Source organism: Gobio gobio, assembly GCF_949357685.1.
Source record: "Gobio gobio genome assembly, chromosome: 3".
Lineage (NCBI taxonomy): Eukaryota > Metazoa > Chordata > Actinopteri > Cypriniformes > Gobionidae > Gobio > Gobio gobio.
In genome coordinates this window covers 10731908-10753257 of record NC_137099.1, presented here as the reverse complement: position 1 = coordinate 10753257, position 21350 = coordinate 10731908, and the positions used below count along the sequence as shown (strand labels likewise).

The following is a 21350-nucleotide window of genomic DNA, read 5'->3' as shown; positions in this document are numbered from 1 at the left end:
CAGTAGTGTGTTACTAGAATCTCATTTTGAAGAAATTTACTGAATATGAAAAATACAGTAAAAAGCAGTTTTAACTTCTCCATTATTGTTGTTCAGTCGGTGTACAAGTGAGATGATTGGTCGGTGTAGTTTTTGTCCCGCCCCTCCTCCACTGTGATTGGATAAAAAGTGACAGCAGTGACGAGCGCTGCCTCCCCAACGTTGAACAGTAAAAAAAAAAAAAAAAAAGACGGGGCAAATCAACTCTTGAAATATTATTATGTCGTCAGTTTGCCTAAATTAGAACACAGAACGTTCACATGTTTTACGTTCCATTTACGCATGGTAGGCAGCAGGTGTACATTTATTTCGAACCAACTAACATTTTGAAAATACGAACATTTTCGTGAATCCGAAAATTTACGTCAGAGCGGCTTTACGAACGATTTACACACTAATTCGTTCTGCTCATGTTTCATGAATGAGGCCCACTGTGTGGACTCTTTACCACCATTTGTCATATTTCCATTTAGCAAAAGTATTTTTTTATTAACAACTACACCCGCCCCACGGAGGACATGTTGCTATTTTTTTTTGGTGAACTCTTCATTTCAGGTTTCTCCAGGGGAATTGTCCCTGAAATAAGTGCACCAAATAAATGTAAAAAGCATTTGCTAAATGACAACTTAGTTGTTTTTCTGAATTGAGGAATCAAACCCTTGATTGCAGCTAAAATCAAGAACTTTAGTGTCTGGTTGCACTGTTCTGACTTATGAGAAGGCTGGCCTTATTTATGTTCTTATTCATGAGAAGAAAGAATGTATTTCTTAGCACACCCTATACAATCAGCCCGCTCAGAACTTTCAATCTTAGCTAATGAAAAAGGCATTTTTACAGTGACATTTTAACAATCCGTAAACATGTAAATTTGGTTATCCATTATTCAGGACTAACTGTTAAATTAAGCGACCAATCACAGCACAAAACAGAAGGTGGTCACTTGGTTTTATGGAAGTGTCGACTGAACACACACAGTGTGGAGCTGTCCATCTCTGTGGTGCTGAAATACACCATTTAGACTGAGCATTAGAGGGAGCTGTCCAGTTATGTAGGGCTGAAATAAGCCTTTGTCAAACATTCACTGTAAAAGGACATGGGTAGATTAATATTATAGAGCTTTCAGAGCTGCTGAAGTAAACAAGTGTTTTTAAATTTAAACTCGTCCCCCAGTATAAGCAAAACAGCATTTGTACAGTGAAGCACATACAACGGAAGTCTATGGCAAGAGGCATTCAAAGGCTTTAAATGTGAAGCTTGTATTTTGTTATGCCACTTTTATCAATTATTTAGTGTGATAATGATCTGTAAATTTGTCTACACTTTCTAAATATTTCTGAGGTAAGCTGCAAACATGCGGGTGGTCTAGACATCTCCTTTTCTTATTCTTGGCAAAAATGCATCACTTTCTGCTTGAACAGAGGTCTCAGGTTTGCTAAAACGGATTTCAGGATTCTAGTGCGTGAGTGTCTCTGTCAGCTTTTGGATACAGAGCATCTTCTCAAGCTGACAGCTGTCTATAACACTGTTGCTCCACCTGCAAATTATCCAAACCAGCATAGACAGGCCATGTTTTTTAATAGGCTGCACAGTCATTCAGGGCAACAGGGCTATGCATTAACCCAACAAACCTGCCACACATTTGAGGAAGGCCCTCCACTGAATACTTTATGTGCTGTATGCTGGGGAATTTTTAAGCATGCAGCTTACCAAGAAAACACACGGAAAAAGAAATGAAAAAGCTACGGACAGGGAAGGAAACTGATGCAATGTGACAGACAGAAGAGACTCAAGATATAATGCATAATGTATGGAATGTTTCTGTTTTAGTCCGGGCTTACTGATTTAAGTAAACTAAAATGAGAACAGGCCTCTCTCACCTCAGTCTCCAGGAAACGACGTAAAGCTCTCTTTTTCTTAATGCTCTTTCGGCGGATGTAAACGGCCACACCAAGAGCTATGATGACTATCACAAAGAGAGCCCCGATTAACCCAGCCGCAATCAGAGGAGTCCTGGAAGACCAAAAGAAAATAGGTGTCAAGTGTTTTTTCCACCCAAACCAGTTGATGAATTTATTTTATTTTATTTTATTTATTTATATTTATTTATTTTATGTATTAAAAAAAAATATATATATATATATATATATAATATATATATACTTTTTTTTTTTTTTTTTTTTTTTTCATTGTCCTTGGTCAAAGCATTATTTGTGAGAGCTCTTACCTGTCCAACATGCCAACACAATCTTGTACTCGGGGTCCAGTACAACTGCAACACAGACAATCATATTGAGATATAATCAACATATTTGAGTTATATATATATATATATATACTATGGTAGTATTTCTTATACTGCATTTAATGAATTCAGATAAATAAAAAAAGAACAAAATAAGTATCCTTTTTTTATTACTTTATTAGAGTAATGATAATATAATAAACTCATAACGACCAGATACATTACAGTAATGGTAATATATAAATAAATAATTACCGTTTAAAGCCACACTATGTCATTTTTGGCCGTCAGAGGTCGCTTATTGAAAAACAAAGGCGTAGCTTTTTTGACGCCTTGATTTCGCTGAGCTTTTATTATGGCGCAGACAACTTCTTCCGCTCATGCATATGTGAGGTAACTTAACGCTGTTTTATCATATTAGATACATTATTTGAGTGTGTTGAAAGTTATGTTATAATGCTCTCGTTAACAAGACACTTGTTGCTCACTGCAGTAAGCTAGATCGATATTAGGCATGGTAAAACATGGTACTCGTGGTAAATCAAGAAAACCAGATTTACTATGAGACTAACTGTGTTGAGCTACTATATAACAATGAGTAGTTTTGTGTCGAAGAATGATCCAAACAGATACTCACCTGCCTAATAAAACACATAATATATTAAAGTGTCTTTGGTGTTACCCTTCGGAAATCGAAGGAAATGATGTCATTGTCTGTGTCCTGGTTAAAATTGCTTATTTCTCTGGATTTTATCAATCTTGGAAACATTTGGGATATTGTAAGTACACAAATCAACAAAATATATAACATTGTTCTAGTGGTTTTTGGATATTTTAACCCAAAAATCTTACATATTGTGCCTTTAATGTTAATGTGAAAGACATTTTTGTCCGATAAAAAATGTTAGCGCTGTGTTGGGTCGACACTTGATGTCCAATGTAAGATCTGGGTCCTGCAGCAAAACCAGTTGCGAACCACTGATCTGCGGAGTCAGGAACCTGTTCTCTCCACTCTCAAATCCCCCAGGCCCATGTGTCTAAGTCTGAATGCGGTAACCACGACGGCTTTACCCACATGGGCAATTAGGTTAGTGCTCTAGGCATATTGTGCTTGATGCAGTTAAAGAAGGAAAGAAGCTTACAAATAGATTTAAGTGCAAACACAAGCAAACAGTCTTACCCCTGGGTGCAGTTGGGGTGGCAGGGATGGCACTCGTTGTTGGTCTCAGCATATTTGAAGATGAAGCTGTTTGCTCCCTGCAGACCATCAGGGCATTTCTCCACACAGTTGGGCCCATCTTTCAGATGCAAGCACTTCACGCAGTGATCTGGACCCTGTAATGTGAGAAAAGAGAAAAATAGGAGATTAGGAAGTGTGTCTCAAGAGACCGAAGCACTGTTTAAAAGGTGGAAAGGGAATTAAATGTAATTAAACAAGCACAGACGTGTAATACAATTTCAAGGATGCATCAGTTATGTTGTATCTTCATACTGTTTCTAACACACTCAACCAACAAAAACAACATCTTATAAAGTTCTAAGGCCAGTTCACACCGCACCAACAGATGCAGACAGATGGCAACAGACACTCGTCGGATCAGTGTGTCGCCCCTGCCGGAGTCTGTTGCCGTCTGTCGGAGCTAAGAACCAACCTTTTTACAGTACATCAATAATACGCAACTATTATACAGCATGGTTAGCAAAGTCTTGCATCATCTTATATGGTCTGAAGATGATACATTTTGAATAAGGCTACAGACAGGATTTCATTTTGAGACTGTAAGTAGAAAGCTTAATTTGTTTCTAATCAATATCACTCTGTTTCTTGTTTTGCAGTCTGGAGCTGTGCTGAGATGAGGACGCAATCGACTATCTAGGCTATCCAGAATAGGCTTTTCCGTTGTTCGATGACAGAGTTATCCAGTTTTAACTGAAGGAAAACAAAATCCAGCAACAAATATAGGGCCTCACGTGTCTTTTAAGGCTCTTACCGGGCCACGGCAGGTCAAACTTTTCTCTCCGGCTTTTTCACACTGGTTGTCGCACTCAACACAAACTGAGCCATTGGCGTACTCTCGAATATCCCTTGAACAGATAAAGAACAATGTGTTATGAGCCATTGGATACAGAATTTATTTACAATATGTAGTGTAGTTTTTTACATAGTGACCAAGGGCTAGTGTGATTAAGTCCAATTAACTAAACAGACATACAAGAAAAGCCATACAAATCTATGAAAGTGGATACCGCTTAAGGAGCTGTCAATACTAATTTCATCTGTTTCTGTTGTTGATAGTTTCATTGAGAATATTAGAAAAGAGCAAAGGAGGAAAGCTTGTTGATTGAAGCCTGAAAGAACAACCCGTTCTCACTCCCAAGGCGTCAAAATCTGAAGCATGGTCAAGTGCCTTCTGCGTCACAATGAAGACGCTAAAGGTACCCCTTTTCGTCGTGCAGGGTGCTCCATTGATTTCAATGGGAAACCTTTGGCGTCAAACACAGACGCGTTGGGCATGGGAACATTATCGTCATGATGCAATTATATTGGGTTATGATTTTGTCATTATGACATGTTGGAGTGTGATTCTCAATTTAATCAGCCAGCATCATTTTTTTTAATTGAACATGTAACCCAACCCCATCCCTAAACCTACCCATTTGTTTCTTAAATGATATAAAACACAGGATATAACAGGCAGATACAACTGCAGGCACAAATATTTCAAGTGTTCCGAGGCCAAACGATTGATATCATCATGCACACATTCAAATTTCAAAAATTGCTGCCCGAAGAAACGTTACGCCAGATTTCATAGTGAAATTGCATTGGCTCTCGTATGTTTCGTGACCAATTGCGCCATTACGTCAGCTTTGATTGTAAAATGTTATTGGCTCTTGTGTGTCTTGTGACCGATTGTGTCATGCTAAAGAGTCGGTGTATCATTTGAATGAGATATGACTGAGTGTGTGCGTTCACTACTTTTATGCTGTTTTTGGTCAGTTTTTGCAATAAATACCTGTGACTGCACTTTTATTTTCCTGTTAAGTGTTTTATATTGTTTAGAAGTGGGTAGGTTTAGGGTAGGAGTGGGGTTAGTTGCTCCAAAATACAAAAGTAGCCTATAAATATTCATAAAATCATGTCTGCTTTTACAAATGCAAAAAATTAAACACGTCTTGATCTGACGCATTGGGCAAACAACTGAAATCAATGGAGTACCCTTCGCGTCTATATAGTGACGCCTAGGGGTACCTTTAGCGTGATGCGGAAGGCACTTGACCATGCTTCAGATTTTTACGCCTTGGGAATGAGAACGGGTTGGATAGAAGCATCTAAGATGTGAACAAATCAAACCTCCAGTGATTCATAGAATAAAACAAAAATGTTCATGCTAGTCAAACAAATCCAGAAAAACTGCTAATGTTGCAGTGGTCTCTTAAGAATTTAAGAATAGCTCTGGGAAAAGAAAAACATGCATTTGCAAACAAAATCTTAGCACTGGACATTTTTGTCTGCTCTTTTCAAAGCCTGTTTCTATGTACTTTTTTTCAGCCTGCCAGAAGAGCATGAGAGTCTGTCTATTCCTTTGAGTTATAAATAGCATTAAAAGCATTTCGATCCCTTGATCTTGATAGTCACACTGCAGATATATCTGTGGAGCTAGCGGCCTATCTGAACAAATCTGCATGTGAAAACACACATTCACATTCATACTTCAAGCTAAAGTGGTTTAAGAAATAGAAGAGCAAGAAGACTTTAAAAGTTGTGTGCATAAGCAAAGTGACACTTTGTTTGCACAAATACTCACCCATAATATAAGTTACAGGACCTGACACATGTCCTTCCTCGGCTGAAGTATTTGCATGAGAGACACTGTTCTGGACCAGGACCCCAGCATCCTGCCTCCGAACACAACGGATCGCAAACCATCTGATCTTTAGCTGAAAACAGACACACACACACACACACACACACACAAAGTAAGAAAGAAAACATTAAGATCAACTCTGTTCTTACATCAGTATGACTTCAGGAGACTTGGAATGCAACATGAGTTAATACTTTTATACTGTTTTTGGTCAGTTTTTGCAATAAATACCTGTGACTGTACTTGTATTTGCCTATTATGTGTTTTATATTGTTGAGAAGTCGGTAGATTTAGGGTAGGAGTGGGGTTAGTTGCTCCAAAATTTGAAAGTAGCCTAAAAATATTCATTAAATTATGTCTACTTTTACAAATGCAAATAATTAAATGCGTCTTGATCTGATGGAGTACCCTGTGCGTTGAAAAATTTATTTTTTGCATTAAAAAGTGACACTGAGGGGTCCTGACCAAGCATCAATATGTGACGAGTTGAGAGTGAGAACGTGTTGGTTTTAGCAGAATAGTGTAATTATACACTGAAGTACTGAGTAATATTAATTAACTACATGTATATATTATAGGGTTGGGAGTAGTGTTTCATTTAGGGTCAGTTGCTAGTAAATATGCATAATTTACTGTTATTACTGTAGTAAGTACTGTACATGTACTGTGTAACAAATACTGTAACTGTAAAATAAAGTGTTACTGGGGAATGTTGTCAAGCAATGTTGATCATCTTTAAGTGGCCAGGTTTCAAATTCACCAACCACATAAAACAGTTATCCTTGCTCCACAATAGGGTTTGTAAAAACATTGTCCTTCATGGATAAACACATTTTGTGTGTGTGTGTGTGTGTGTGTGTGTGTGTGTGTGTGTGTGTGTGTGTGTGTGGGCATGTTTTCGTGAAATATCAGGACACAAATGTGTATAATGACATGGGTATGACATAGGTATTACAAAAAGAGGGTGAAATATGAGGACGTTCCCCATGTCCTCACTTTTCAAAATGCTTATAAATCACACAGAACAAGTTTTTTTTCACAGAAAGTGAACTGCACAGTCTCCTGTGAGGGCTAGGTTTAGGGACAGGGGCAGTGTAAGGGGATAGAAAATACGGTTTGTACGGTATAAAAACCATTATGCCTATGGAATGTCCTCACATTTCACAAAAACAAACGTGTGTGTGTGTGTGTGTGTGTGTGTGTGTGTGTGTGTGTGTGTGTGTGTGTGTGTGTGTGTGTGTGTGTGTGTGTGTGTGTGTGTGTGTGTGTGTCTGTCTGAGCTGTTGGTCAGTTGTGTAGATCAGTCAGCTTTGATCGATGGTGTGGAAAAGAGGCTAATGAATGAGCCGGCTAACAGAGCCATTGATCCCTCACGTTACAGACTTATTATCACACTAATTATATCCAGCTTGGCGGTGTGCACTGGAAATGGCTCTCCGTCTGTTAACATCTTCATTAGCCCCACAAGTTTAACTTTCACATGTAACATCTTACTTCAAGGGCCTATTTCCAGTTTTAGGCTATCTTCAATGATAGACTCAGTTTGTGGCGTAGAGAGTTGTCAAAATACAATAAAAACAACAGCAATATTATGAAATATTATTACAGGTAACACTTTAGTTTAAAGGTTTAGTTCACCCAAAAATGAAAATGATGTCATTAATTACTTACCCTCATGTCGTTATTTAGTTTTTTTTGCCCACAAAAACTATTCTCGTCGCTTTATAAAGTTATTGTAGAACCACTGTAGTGAGATGGACTTTGTAACAACGTCTTTAGTACCTTTTATGGGTCTTGAGAGTGTAAAGTGCATTGTGTCAATGGAGGCCTTTCTGAGCCATCGGATTTCAACTAAAATATCTTCATTTGTGTTCCGAAGATGAACAAATGTCTTACGGGTGTCAAACGACATGAGGGTAAGTAATTAATGGCAGAATTTAAATTTTTGGGTGAACAAACCCTTTAAGGTCCAATTCTCACTATTAACTAGTTGCTCATTAGCATGCATATTAGTAGGATATTAGCTGTTTATTAGTACTTATAAAGCACATATTACTATCTTATTTTGCATGACTATATTCTACATCCCTTAATCCAACCCAATACCTAAACTTAACAACTACCTTACAAACTATTAGTAAGCAGTAATAAGGAGTTTATTGAGGCAAAAATAGTAGTTACTAGTTATTTAATAGCGAGAATTGGACCCTAAAGTGTGCTCAAATATATTTATTTTCGAATATAAAAAACTGTTGAAAACAGTTGTGCAGCTTACTATTTTTTGTGAAACCACAATATATGTTAAATATTCTTTGATGAATAAAAAATGTTCATAAAGAACAGCATTTTTTTTAAATAGAATTAGATTAATATAATGCATCCTTGCTGAACAAAATCTTACTGACATCAAACTTTTGAAGAGTAGTGTATAATTATTAACTATGTTGTATGTGGTACATACGAGTCTCATATCTGAAGAATTTACATATGTTCACTAACATAATTTATTTATGTTAACTCAATATCCAGCAACTTGGCCTACCTTGAATAACGAATGTGTGATGAAAGCCGTTGTGTGGGTATAAAAGAAGTTAGCTTATTTGCATAACTCTTAATGGTCATGTATTTAAATGACGAAAACCCTTGGCTAAAATTTCCAGTGGACAGGGAAAGAAAATGTTAACACTGCTAACACTATAAATTAATAAGTAAGGAATAATTGACTCCGGGTCGTTTTTTTTGGAATGTCGGAATTATTTGGGGAAAAAACTGCACACACGAGGTGTTAATGCAGCCACAATGCGAATGCGAAGCTCAAAACATTATTCAGATTATTTATTTTAAGACCTTTGTCAGGTTTTTGTCCTCCGAAACGCAGGACTAATTTCTTACATATCTCATCTCAAGCCCCTGTTGCTAATTCAAAAACTTTAATTGTTGTTTTTTATCCTCTTGTTTGGTCAGTGTCGTTGTTGGTTTTGGCTCTTTTGCTGTTGTCGGCTGTAAAGATGATGATACACTGGGTAACTTTTTGAGCAATGTTGCCGGGCAATGTTGTCAAGTGATTGTGGCGAGGTTTGGGAGCGAGAGATGTGGGAGGAGCGAGCGAGACCGGTGCCTGATTGGGAATGAGCGTCACCTGCGAGGCACACTGGTCTCGAGTCCTCTCATGAGGGAGTCCGGAGGCATATATGGACGAGCGACACCAGTGAAGGGCGAGAGAGGACCAGGCCTGGACTTTACGTTTTTTTGTTTACGTTTTGTTATGTCTGTGCGCGGCAGTCGTCCGTGTGGGGCTGCCGCTTTTACTTTCATTTTGTTTATTATTTATTAAAGTCTGTTAAACGTTCACCGGGTCCCGCCTCCTTCTTCCCTGAACAACAAACTGTATTATAGCAATGTTGCTTGGGCACTTTCCCATTGAGAATGGGCAACACATTTCTATACCTTAGATCGGTCGTGGGCCCTGTGTCTCACCTGGTTGCCCATTGATGGCAACATTGCATCATCTTTGAAATAACTGAAATCATTTGGCGAAGTGATATGGAACTGTAATGTGGTCAAGACCTGCCTACTTTAGCCATGCGTTTGCCTGAACATTATTGCACACCTTAGAACATTCATCAACCAATCAGATTCAAGCATTCAACAGCCCTGTAATATAACAGTATGCTATTCTGTTTCCTCGTGGCTTGGGCAGAACTGCAAGAGTATGATTCTCTTTTTCCTTTATATCAATTACAAATTTCAATCAAACATCATAAGATTAATTAAATCAATTATATTGGTTGTATTTCCAGCAACTAAATTACAGAATCTGATCCTCAATTTTCAGTCTAATTAAAGTCTGTTTTTGAGACTCGCTGGTCTGATGTGGAAGCATTTCAAACAAATGCATCACTAAAGGATGCCAAGATTTTTTATTGCTGCTTCAAACATGACATCTTATTTAAATCACAGTTACTGAACAGATGGAGTTGTAGATGAGAGCTGAGATTGAACGACACTCACTACACTCTCTGGGGTCCCTGTTGTTCTTGATCAGAGCTCTCTGGGTGTTGGTGCGGAACAGACCGGTCCAGTTGACTGTATTGTAGAAGCAGAGCTGACTGTTGTTGGTCATGTAGACGTTACCGGCGCTGATCTCTCTCAAAGACTGGAACTGCAGTGAAGAGATCCAGCGCTGCTTCAGGATCAGCAGAGAAATACCACTGAGGAAAAAGACACAGACAGCAAAGTCTGCTTCAATCTTCTTCACATTAATGCAAGATATGATTGAAGATGTCTCTGACAAATGACAACAATGCTACAGGAACTATTTTAAGTGCCACATCCAGAGGGAGTGGACGTTTTTCACTTGGATCTAATGAAACAAGAGAATTCTTAGAAGTAGTTAATTAGGACACTTCTGAATATATTACTAAAAGAGGATTTAAATCATTTAGAGTATGAGACTATCTGTGAAAAGATTCAGCACAAAATCGAACAGGGAAAGTACAATTGGGACGGCAGCACATATTTGCCAACCCTATGAAACTACAAAGACCTAATGGATTTCACTAAACTAGTCCAGCAGTGAATTTTGGACATAGTTTTGAGAGTTGGGTGAGGAAAACAGGCTTTACTCATGGGCAGTGAGTATTTAAAACTCAATTTAGTTTTACTCAATATAAAAAAAGCGCCAATGGGAGTGGAAAGTTCTGTACATGATCTACTGACAACATGCAAATTAAAGAAAACAGACGCAGCCAGATAATTTCTATAATGACCAACGCAATCTACCAAGAGCTAGAGTGCTTTTTTGGGTGGTAAATAATGGCACAAACACCAGTAAATTGACGAGCGTAAACCTTATTAAATCACCTTGCATGATTCATTTAAATACTCTCCTCCCATAAAGTTTGCATCTGAAAGGGAAACTCCTACAAATGCATATGCAATAAGGCCAGCCGCAAAAATAACCCTGTCCACGCCTTTTCAGCGCTAATTTATCACTGCGTCTTTAGTAATGTAGTCTTTTTAACGCCAAAAGAGGGTTTGTTAGTAAATCTGGCCCTTAATTTATAAATTGTAAAAAAAAAATAAAACAATAACAAAATAATAATAATTTTATATATGATGGTAAATGGACTGCATTTATACAGTATAGCGCTTTTAACAGACCAATGGCCATCCAAAGCGCTTTACACATGGCCTCACATTCATTCATTAACACACCAACGGCGGTGTCTGCAATGCAAGGCGCCATCCAGCTCATCGGGAGCAGCTGGGGTGAGGTGTCTTGCTCATGGACACCTCGACATTTGGTCAGGTGGAACCGGGGATCGAACCACCAACTTTCCGGTTTGTAGACAACCTACATGAACCACTGAGCCACTGCTGCCCAGTGCCTTTAAAAAATATTAAATGCATGTGTGCAACCTTTTTGTAACGCGCAGTAACAAAAATCTGGTGTTGCGTGTTCAGTACGCGGGTACTTTTCTAATGACGAAATTCCAATCACGCGCACTATATGTAAATTATATTTTGATAGTTCGATTTTCTTAAACATCCATTTAAATTGTATATTTGAATTAGTTATTTTCATTAGCTATCAGTTATTGTGCTTAATCATAAGACATTTACTCCTGATTTTCCTGCACATGTTCAAAAGAGTATCTTCAGAGAGTGATACAGATACACTGTAAAACACATAATAAAAACTGTCAACAGCAGCGGCTGCTGAACAAAAACAATAAAATGAAAGTAAAATATACTTTCCCAGCGAGTGATGAATGGCTGAACATGATCAGGATTTTGGAAAGCCCTTATATGGAAATGGTTGAGGTGTGTATTATGTTAATTTCAGTAAAGTTTTATTATGATGACTTTAGTCATTCTACTAAGTATAAGTAGCTTTACATGCCAACTTCAGGCCAAAGTATACTTCACTTTTTCCGTGTATGCGAGGGTCAGCGTATAGTGCACGTGATGCGAATTTCGTAATTAGAAAAGTACCAGCGTACTGAACACGCAATGCCAGATTTTTGTAACTGCGCGTTACAAAATGGTTGCACACGTGCATTACATTTTTTTAGCAGTATTTACATGGGTTTTGTAACTTGTTGCGAGAGATTGCTCAAAACTGTGCATTTCACGAGTTCGCACTTACATATAATTTATAGAGAGTAATTTAATGCGTATTTGGCGTGCTGTCCGGGGGGAGGGCTTCGAGCTCGGAATTAGGCCCGAACCTAGAGTACCCCCCGTATATGTAAGCGGTTTTAGAGTTAAAAGGTGTGGCGAAGGGGTGGTGGAAGGGTTGCTTATAACTGTCAACGAACGGAGGTAGGACTGCTGCGTGTATATATACACCTCTGTTGTTGATTAGCTGAGTGCTCTCCACCTGTGTCAATTATCTGAACGTGCTTCTCCCGAAACTTGTTAATAAAACATCATTTGTCAAATGTCTGTGTACACATATGAGTCAAAAGAAGTATACTTTGCAAGGCTGTGCATTCGACTGTGCACATATGCTCGCGCACGCATAAAAAAAGTAAACTTTCAGCTAAAGGGCCAGATTTACTAACAGCTTGCGCTAGCACAAACCCTCTTTTGGCGTTAAAAAACTACTGTCAGGATTTACTAAAGACACGCAGTGAAGAATTAGCACTGAAAAGGTGTGGATGGGGTTATTTTTACGTCTGACCTTAGTGCATATGCGTCTTAAACCAGATGCTAATTTGCGCTACTCTTGATAGATTGCGTTGGTCATTATGAAAATGATCCGGCTGCGTCCGAGCTCTTTAATTTGCACATAGTCAGTATATCACGCGTAGAATTTTCCACTCCCATCTGCGATGTCATGCTAATTTGCCCTGTTTAGTAAATCTGGAATAAATGGTTAATCTTGGTAGACTGTCTTAATATCTGCTAACACTTTGTTTTGGTGCTTCCTTACAGACATTGGCAATAAGTAACTTTAAAACATGTCAACTTCTTCTACTAACCCAAACCCTAACACCTATCCCTAACTTAACAGTCTAATAACAGTCTACTAATACTCTAATAAGATAATTTAGATGCAAAGTTACTTATATTTAGTAGAATGTCTAAAGTGAACCATCAAAATAAAGTGACTTGTCAAAACTCCTTTATAATCAGAATGTATCAACATTAGAACAAAAAGGTAAGAACAAACACATGTACATTCACAACTGTTGAATTTTGTTAATATACCTATAAAGAGATCGACCTCCAATGGTGGCCAGGTTCGAGAAAACGCCAAGATCTGTCATGTTTTCTGGCCAAGACTGGATGTTTAAGAAACCTACAAAAACAGAGAATAAAGGAAAACATATTCTGCTTCCGCTCGTTCAACATATGCTTTTAAATACTGCGAGTATAAAACAGATAAACAAATTTGTTACTATGACAGTAGTGGCTGAGGATATTGCCACAGGTCCAGTGAGTACAATATTATTTACTGTCTGTCTGACAGTACAAAATGACCCCATTACTTTGAAATGAAAGTATATTAAGGGAAATGATTGCGCTAATTAAAAGAGCGGGTTCCATTACCACTAAGCATCATTTCTTCAGATGCACATTGTTTTAATGATCATTTTGTTGTCGTATTGGGCGAAATGTGTCTAAACTGAGGGTACACCAACGGTGCACAAGAGAGCAGTTTCTTACTGCTCGAGTTTCATTTTGAAAACGCTGCTTTGCTGCTTCACTCCATTAGCTATTTGGCACAATCATAAGAACAAGTTGAAAGTGACAAAAGGCTTTTAGCATGAGTCATAGTTCATTCCTTTGAGGCTTTATAAACAAATAAATATTGTATACCGCATAAAGATAAGGATTTGTGACAAAGAATATTTCCTAACTCAAAGGATAAAAAGTTAATGTATGAAGAAATGAAGAAATGTAATGGTTTCACGCAAGGCTACACGGGTTTAATGGGTTGTGATGTGATGGATGGTGACTGTCGCTCACCTGTGATCTCTCTGACGGTGCGGAATACATTCAACCGATCAGGGTCCAGAGCTCTGATACCATGAAACATGTCCCTGTTACATAAAACAAGCCAGAAAAAGGGGTGTATTTATGTGTACACACGTGCATCTGTGGCCTAAAGGCTAGACAACACTACATAACTTTTAAAATCTGAACAGATATAAAAAAACTAGGCATCAAACACTTGCTGACTTTGTAAAAGGTATACAGAGAAAAACCTAGGCATAATAAACAACACTACCACACTTTCTAAATCGTTCTGAACACAACAAACTCGCACAGAAACGTGTTTTGTTGCTAGGAAATGCATGACAGATGAAACAAACACGGATGTGCAGGAGCTCATCGGAGTAGCTGTTGTAATGAGCCAAGCGCATTTGGATGCAGGTAGACGCGGTCAAGTCAATATGGACTCTACAGATTTACTCTACAGGAGTTAGATGTGAGTGGCGCAGTCAGTTTCTTTATCTGTGCGGATGAGTCAAATACTGAGGCTAATTTATGCGTGTTCTGTTAAAGGATTAGTTCACCCAAAAATGAACACAAATTAAAGATATTTTTGATGAAATTCGAGAGCTTTCTGAACCACAAACAGCAATGTCATTGCAACTTTCAAGGTCCATAGTGGTAGTAAAGACATCATTAAAATAGTCCATGTGACTACAGTGGTTCAACCTTACTGTTATGTTATGAAAAGAATACTTTCTGTGCAAAAAAAAAGACTTAATTGAACAATTTCTTCTCGTCTGTGTCAGTCTCCTACGCTGTTGACGTAGAAAAATACAGTGCAGCGCTTCCGAGTTCTACATTAGAACGGCGGCTCACCATTGGCTCGCTCCTACGTCAGCATCACACACATGCATTGTGGTGCTCACGTGAACAGCGTCGGCCAATGGTAAGCGGGAGTTCTGACGTAGAACTCGGAAGCACTGCACTGTATTTTTCTACATCAACAGCGTAGGAGACTGACACAAACGAGAAGAAATTGTTCAATAAATTTGTTTTTAGTTGGGTTTTTTTTGCGCTAAAATATCTTCATTTGGTTTCCGAAGATGAACAAAGGTCTTACAGGTTTGGAACGCATGAGGGTGAGTTATTAATGACAGCATTTTCATTTGGGGCTGAACTAACCTTTTTATTGTTTTTGTATATCATTGCAACACTGGAAGACAGAGGACAGCTTCGGTTTTAGTAGCACTCAGTACACTACAATATGTGTTCTGAAATTGGTTCAAAATATCAAGGGCCCTATCATTCACCCGGCACAATACAACTCCAGGTGCAACGCAAGTGTTTTTTGCTAGTTTCAGCCTGACACAGTTATCCTTTTCACGTCCAGCACCAGCACATTTGTTTAAACAGCAAATGCACTCTTGCCCATCTGTTCGCCCATGAGCGTGCTGGTCTGAAAACGAGGTGTGTTCAGGCGCATTGTTGGCGCGTTGCTATTTTGAGGAACTGAACATGACAGCGCCATTGACCAACAAGTGCAACTAAGTGCACCTGTGCCATGCGCTTCAGACCATGCGCTTAGATACGCTTAAAATAGGGCCTTAAACATGTTTTGATGTCCTTCGACTGGAAGTCTGTGCCCATCATACACTACGCAGTGTTATGTTAAATCTGCCAAATCTGCAGACTGGCGCAGACATTTGGCAAATATTGTTGACTTATCCAGACTGCAAATTGGGTCAAAAAATCTGGGCAAAAGTAATGTAGTGTGTTCCAGCCTTTACAGATTCTACACTTGTACACTACATGAGTTTCAGAAACATGATCATTTATTGCTTGAAGCTGCCTTAGAATCAAAGACCAAGTTCACATCGCAAGCCAAAGTGCCCATTATGATTTGTATTGTGACATCATTCACTTGACCTTTTTAAATATGCACAGTAGACACATGATACTGCTAAAATTATCCAAATGTGTAAAATGTCATACTCTGGAATAGTAATTTAAACTTCTAATATTGTTAACATTTTGTTTGTTTTTTATTTAACATTGTTACAATGCATTTCAAACAAGTTATAGTTTTCTTATGTTCTTTTTAAAAATGCAATTATTTATTATTATTTATATATTTAGAAAAAAACTAACAAAACAAACTTTGAATGTTGCTGTGACAAAGTTGGTCTGCAATCTTAAACATAGTAAAATAGCCTTTAAAGAGACAGTTCACAAAAAAAAAAAAAAAATTATATATATATATATATATATATATATATATATATATATATATATATATATATATATATATATATATATATATATATATATATATATATATATATATATATATATATATATGTGTGTGTGCTGTTAATTTACTCATCCTCAGGCCATCCAAGATGTGAGTGGTGTGTCTTCAGTAGAACAGTAAAGAAGATTTTTTGTTGAAACTGTGGTCCTTAGTGATTTATGTAATGCAAGTCAATGGCTACCATCATTTTGAGAGTCAAAACAAATAAATAAGAATATACATGCAAAACAAAATTAATACCCATGGCTCCTGATGATACATTGAGTTCTTATGAAGCAAAACGATCGGTCTGTGCAAGAAAAGGAACATTATTAACAAAATTATTATCTGTTCTCCACAGCCTAGTGTGTTGATGACAGTCTGGAGTTCGAGCTTCCTGTCACACAATGACGTATGCGAGGGTGCAATAAGTATCATCATGAGCCACAGGTATTAATTTTGTTTTGCCTGTATATGTTTTTTTGACTCTCAAAGTGATGGTAGCCATAGACCAAGGACTTTCAGGTAAACATTTTCAGCTAAACAGTTTCAGCTAAACATCTTCTTTGCATTGATACTGAAGAAAAAAAAAGATACCTATGTCTTGGATGGCATGAGGGTGAGTAAATTAACAGCAAATTTTCATTATTGGGTGAACCATCCCTTTAAGTGTAAAGGTTATATAGTCCATAAATATAAAGATTGGACTCACCCTTTGATGCCCGTGATGAGGAAGATGAGGTTGCCGTTGATCTTAGTGCAATTGACAAACTTCTCAATGTTGCTGGAATCTACGGTTTGAGCCGTTTGAAGACTGCCGGTACCTATACCATCACACACTGAACACCACAAACAACCCATTTAACTAGCATTTACCATTTACACAACACAACTGAGAGCAGAAACAACTGAAACCTTTAAAACCTTGTCTCTGAAAAGTGTTCTTCTCTGCAGTGTTGTTGCTAACTAAAACCTGTTCTCATTAATACTGAAATAAAACTGAAATAAAATAATAGATAAATATTAGATTAAAAACAAATGAAAACAGAACTAAAATAAATAAGCGTTAAAGAACTAAAACTGAAATAAAAATAAATAAAGGGCATTTTCACACCTGAAAGTCTGCACCAAGGTCCGAACCAAAGTTCATGTTTTGATACATTTGGTTAGTTTTGGTTTGGTTTCACATTGCAATTATGCGAGCGCACTAAAGAACTTTACATTACATACTTGCGTCCTGTCGTCATCATCTATGTGGGCTGCATATTGACATTTGTAAACGGACGTGCGTCTGAGGTCAGCGTCTTTGACAAGAATTAATGAACAGACGCATATCGTTGCCACTAGTGAACAGTGGAGTAAGTTTCTAATCATTTCGTTTAAAAGTGGACATTTCAAGCTTTCGATATACATATTTCATGTTCATGAGACATGTTCAAGAGCAATACAAGTGATCACTCCGGCGCCTCCATGTCACAATTATTGTCTACTATAGCCTATTTGCTTCTTATTTATTAAATACAGGCAATTGGCTGATGAAACATTGATTAAAATTAAGATACAATTTATACAAAACGAAATTCACTTTAAAGAAAGGCTTTCTACAAAACAGAACTTAAAGAAGTGGTCAAAACCATTTCTGACCTTCTGTCTTCTGACATATTGCTCATCTTTTCACTTTTCATAATCAATATAGTCTAGAGCTAATTCAAGAAATCAATAAATGCTACAAGAGTATAAGTACTGAAACAGCACTGTTTCTCTTGTTGAAACATTTAAGCATGATTAACATATTCTTAAAAAAATTTTGACATAAATGTCTCTTGTAAAATGAGTAGAAACATTGGCTTGATCATATTTCTCTGAAGTGAGATATATTCAAACATTAATTGAGTCAATTTCCCCCTCATTGTGAGCTTAATTATGATTAAGTGTGAGTCATATTGAGTTTGACCCAGTTTGCTGTCTGGGCCCATTATCATTTCTGCTTATTTTGTGGTCATCCCTCATTAATTCTTTTGCAACAATCATTACAGAATAGACCAATAATGTGTTTACTCTCCTTATATACTTAAAGGTTTTTCGTGTAGGTATGCCATCGTATTTTTAGACCATCTAAAACTAACAAGAGTCTGGTAAAAGCTGGTTTGGCTGATCTGTAAACTAGAATGGTATTTCTGGTTGATCCTGATGGTTAAGATGGTTAATAAGCCTGGGTGAGACACTATAGCACCAGCATCCCATCCTGATGGCCAGCATCCAAAACAACACATGCTGGTACTGTCATTTCAAAGACTTTATAAGAAGAGGGAGATGGAACCACTGAAAGGAAACTAAATGGGAGAAAGCGCAATGCTTAATTTGGCGGATGTAGGAAAAAAAGACCATCTTTTTTTTTTTAAATAGCCAATTTCTTTTTTGATCATGTTTGTTTACTCTCAAATGTGAATATGCATAAGCTTGATCAGCTTGAAAAATATACATAGTCTTTCAAGAGTTTGAGGTCAGTAAGATTTTATGTTTTTTTTTTTAAACTAATCATTACTTTTATTCATCAAGGGTCCATTATATTGATCAAAAGCTACAGTAAAGAAATGTATAATGTCCTATATAATTTCCTTTTGAACTTGCTATTTATCAAATGTTAAGCAGCGCAACCATTTTTAACATTAATAATAGTAATAAATGTTTCTTGAGCAGCAAATCAGCATGACTTCAGATATTAGAAAGATTGGAGTAACGATTCTAAAAAATCAGCTTTGCTACCACAGGAATAAATGATCAGGAATAAATAATTTTTAAAAATATATTGGGGAGACCGGGGATGGTTGTAACACAGGATAATTGTAATCAGGGATGCAACTAATCCAGGATTCGGGTTCAGATTCGGCCGAATATTGGGCTTTTTGACGGGGTTCGGTTTCTGCCGAACCTCAGAATTGTTTTCCACCGAACCAAACCCTAGGCTTGCACTACGCGTAAACTCATGAACAGAAAATGTGGCAGTACTTTAAGTCAAAAGAAGGCGATTCAAGTCGAGCTACATGTTCAATTCGCAATGCCGATTTGTCTCGTGGTGGCAATGACCCTAAACAACAGCCGCTGTTAAAACATTTGCATATGAAACATCCGAAATAATACGAGTTGTGCATGAAGGAATCTACAAACAGCAGCCAAAATGTATTTTATTTTACCGTGCAAACATCAGCATACAGATCAGATAAAATATGAATAAAAGAATAAAATAAATAGGCCTACACTAAATATTTTTCACTTAAATAATTACCAAATTAAGATGACAAAACGAAAAAAATGGACAATCGACATGCAGGTCCCTTACTGTGTGGGACCTGTCGAAATGGTCCCACACAGTAAGCTTTCCATTGCTTCATTTTGCGAGATACATCTGGTTTGTGGTTGCACATGTCGATGCGCTCCGTGAGTGAACAAATAACGCTATACAGCATATTTCTTAACCATGCATCAAAAAACAAACAAACAAAAAAGCGTTAAAAACATTTAAACCATTTAACTGATAGTATTAATCGGTCAAAGTTATTTCGGTTAACAGTTTAATGGTCAATAGCATCCCTACACTGCTGTGGATGCTGTTTACTTCATTAATGTGTTTACTGTGATAATGGACTGAGGATGGCAGTAGGGTTCGGTATTCGGTTTCGGATTCGGCCGAATCTTAACCAGTGGATTCGGTATTCGGCCGAACCCCAAAAATCTGGATTCGGTGCATCCCTAATTGTAACACTTCCGATTTTTCCAATCAGGAACAAGTTACAAATCACCTGATTCACTTCACACATGCTCTGTTAAGTCCTTTTTCCACATGTGAGAAACATAGAGCCCTATGGCAGACAGATCAAATTTTAGACTAGAAAAACAAATTTTGATGTAAGAAAGTAACTTTTTATACTTCCTTTATTTTTGTTATGGCAATTCCTGCTTTGTACTTAAACTTGTCAAAGTTACAGTAAGGCCGCATTTACAGTGCAGGTCTTGATGCACAATGCCAATTTGGTGACTATATCCATTTTTTTTTTTCTACGATCCGCTTACATCATCTTTCAAAAGCGACCCGTATCTGATAATTGCATTTACACTATACACTGGCGAAACAGCCCAAGATATTCTGACCCGAAAAAGGAAGTAAAATGGCACGTGCAATGGACGCAATAGATGCAGACAAGTATTCAATGTTTTGCTTTCCACTAACTTTAAAGGTCAGCAAAACCAATTTTTTGCCATGTTTTTGAGCAAATAAATGCGGCCTTGGTAAAGTCTCTTAAATATCTCACTGACCCAAAGTTGTGAGTAGTTAAGTGTACTTTTTTGTAGTATTATTTGAGCAAACCTGAACAACCTTTATGAATAGCACTGACCTTTCGGACAGATGTCAGTGCACGGGATGCACATCTTGACGTGATTTTCCTCCACTTCCATCTTGTTGCTCGGACAGGCTCTGACACAAGAGCTGTGATCCACCACAAAGTTATCTGAGTTCCAGACAACAGAATATTACAGTATAAATGAGACTGCTATGAGACTGAGGTGAAAAAGATAATATCTCAAAATGGAAATGGGATCAGGCCAAATCACCCATACTTTTTTACACATGAGTAGTTACCATGGAAAGTGTTTGTTGGTTAAATTAGTAATCCCGTCATCCAAGAAAGCTAACTTACGTGGGCATTTCTTGACACAGAAAGCTCCAAATGTGTATTTGGCGTTGGGATTGTGTTCAAGCTGGAAGGTTGTTGGATTGTAGACAAATGGCTGAGGACATTGTGTCACACAGGCCCCGCTGTCATTAAAGTTGGTACAAGCCTGAGAACAAAAAAACATGCACAGTCATCCATGTATGTGTTAGATCAATAAAACATGACTATAATGAAGAGACACCTCTGTGTAACAAACATTTTCAAATTATTTTTAAAACAAAGTGAGC

At 37.5% G+C, this 21350-nt stretch overlaps 1 protein-coding gene across 1 annotated transcript in view; it reads right to left on the bottom strand.

Moving 5' to 3' along the window:
- The window catches only part of erbb4a (erb-b2 receptor tyrosine kinase 4a), a gene marked incomplete at both ends in the record, with an annotated part of 98800 nt that overhangs the window by 54998 nt on the left and 22452 nt on the right, over window positions 1–21350 (bottom strand). Inside the window, 11 exons of the mRNA XM_079811970.1 lie at window positions 1917–2049; window positions 2264–2308; window positions 3462–3616; window positions 4273–4366; window positions 6091–6223; window positions 10162–10361; window positions 13369–13459; window positions 14131–14204; window positions 17103–17229; window positions 20785–20898; window positions 21088–21229. Coding sequence (XP_079668096.1) covers window positions 1917–2049; window positions 2264–2308; window positions 3462–3616; window positions 4273–4366; window positions 6091–6223; window positions 10162–10361; window positions 13369–13459; window positions 14131–14204; window positions 17103–17229; window positions 20785–20898; window positions 21088–21229 — 1308 coding nt within the window. The remainder of the gene's footprint in view (window positions 1–1916; window positions 2050–2263; window positions 2309–3461; window positions 3617–4272; window positions 4367–6090; window positions 6224–10161; window positions 10362–13368; window positions 13460–14130; window positions 14205–17102; window positions 17230–20784; window positions 20899–21087; window positions 21230–21350) is intronic.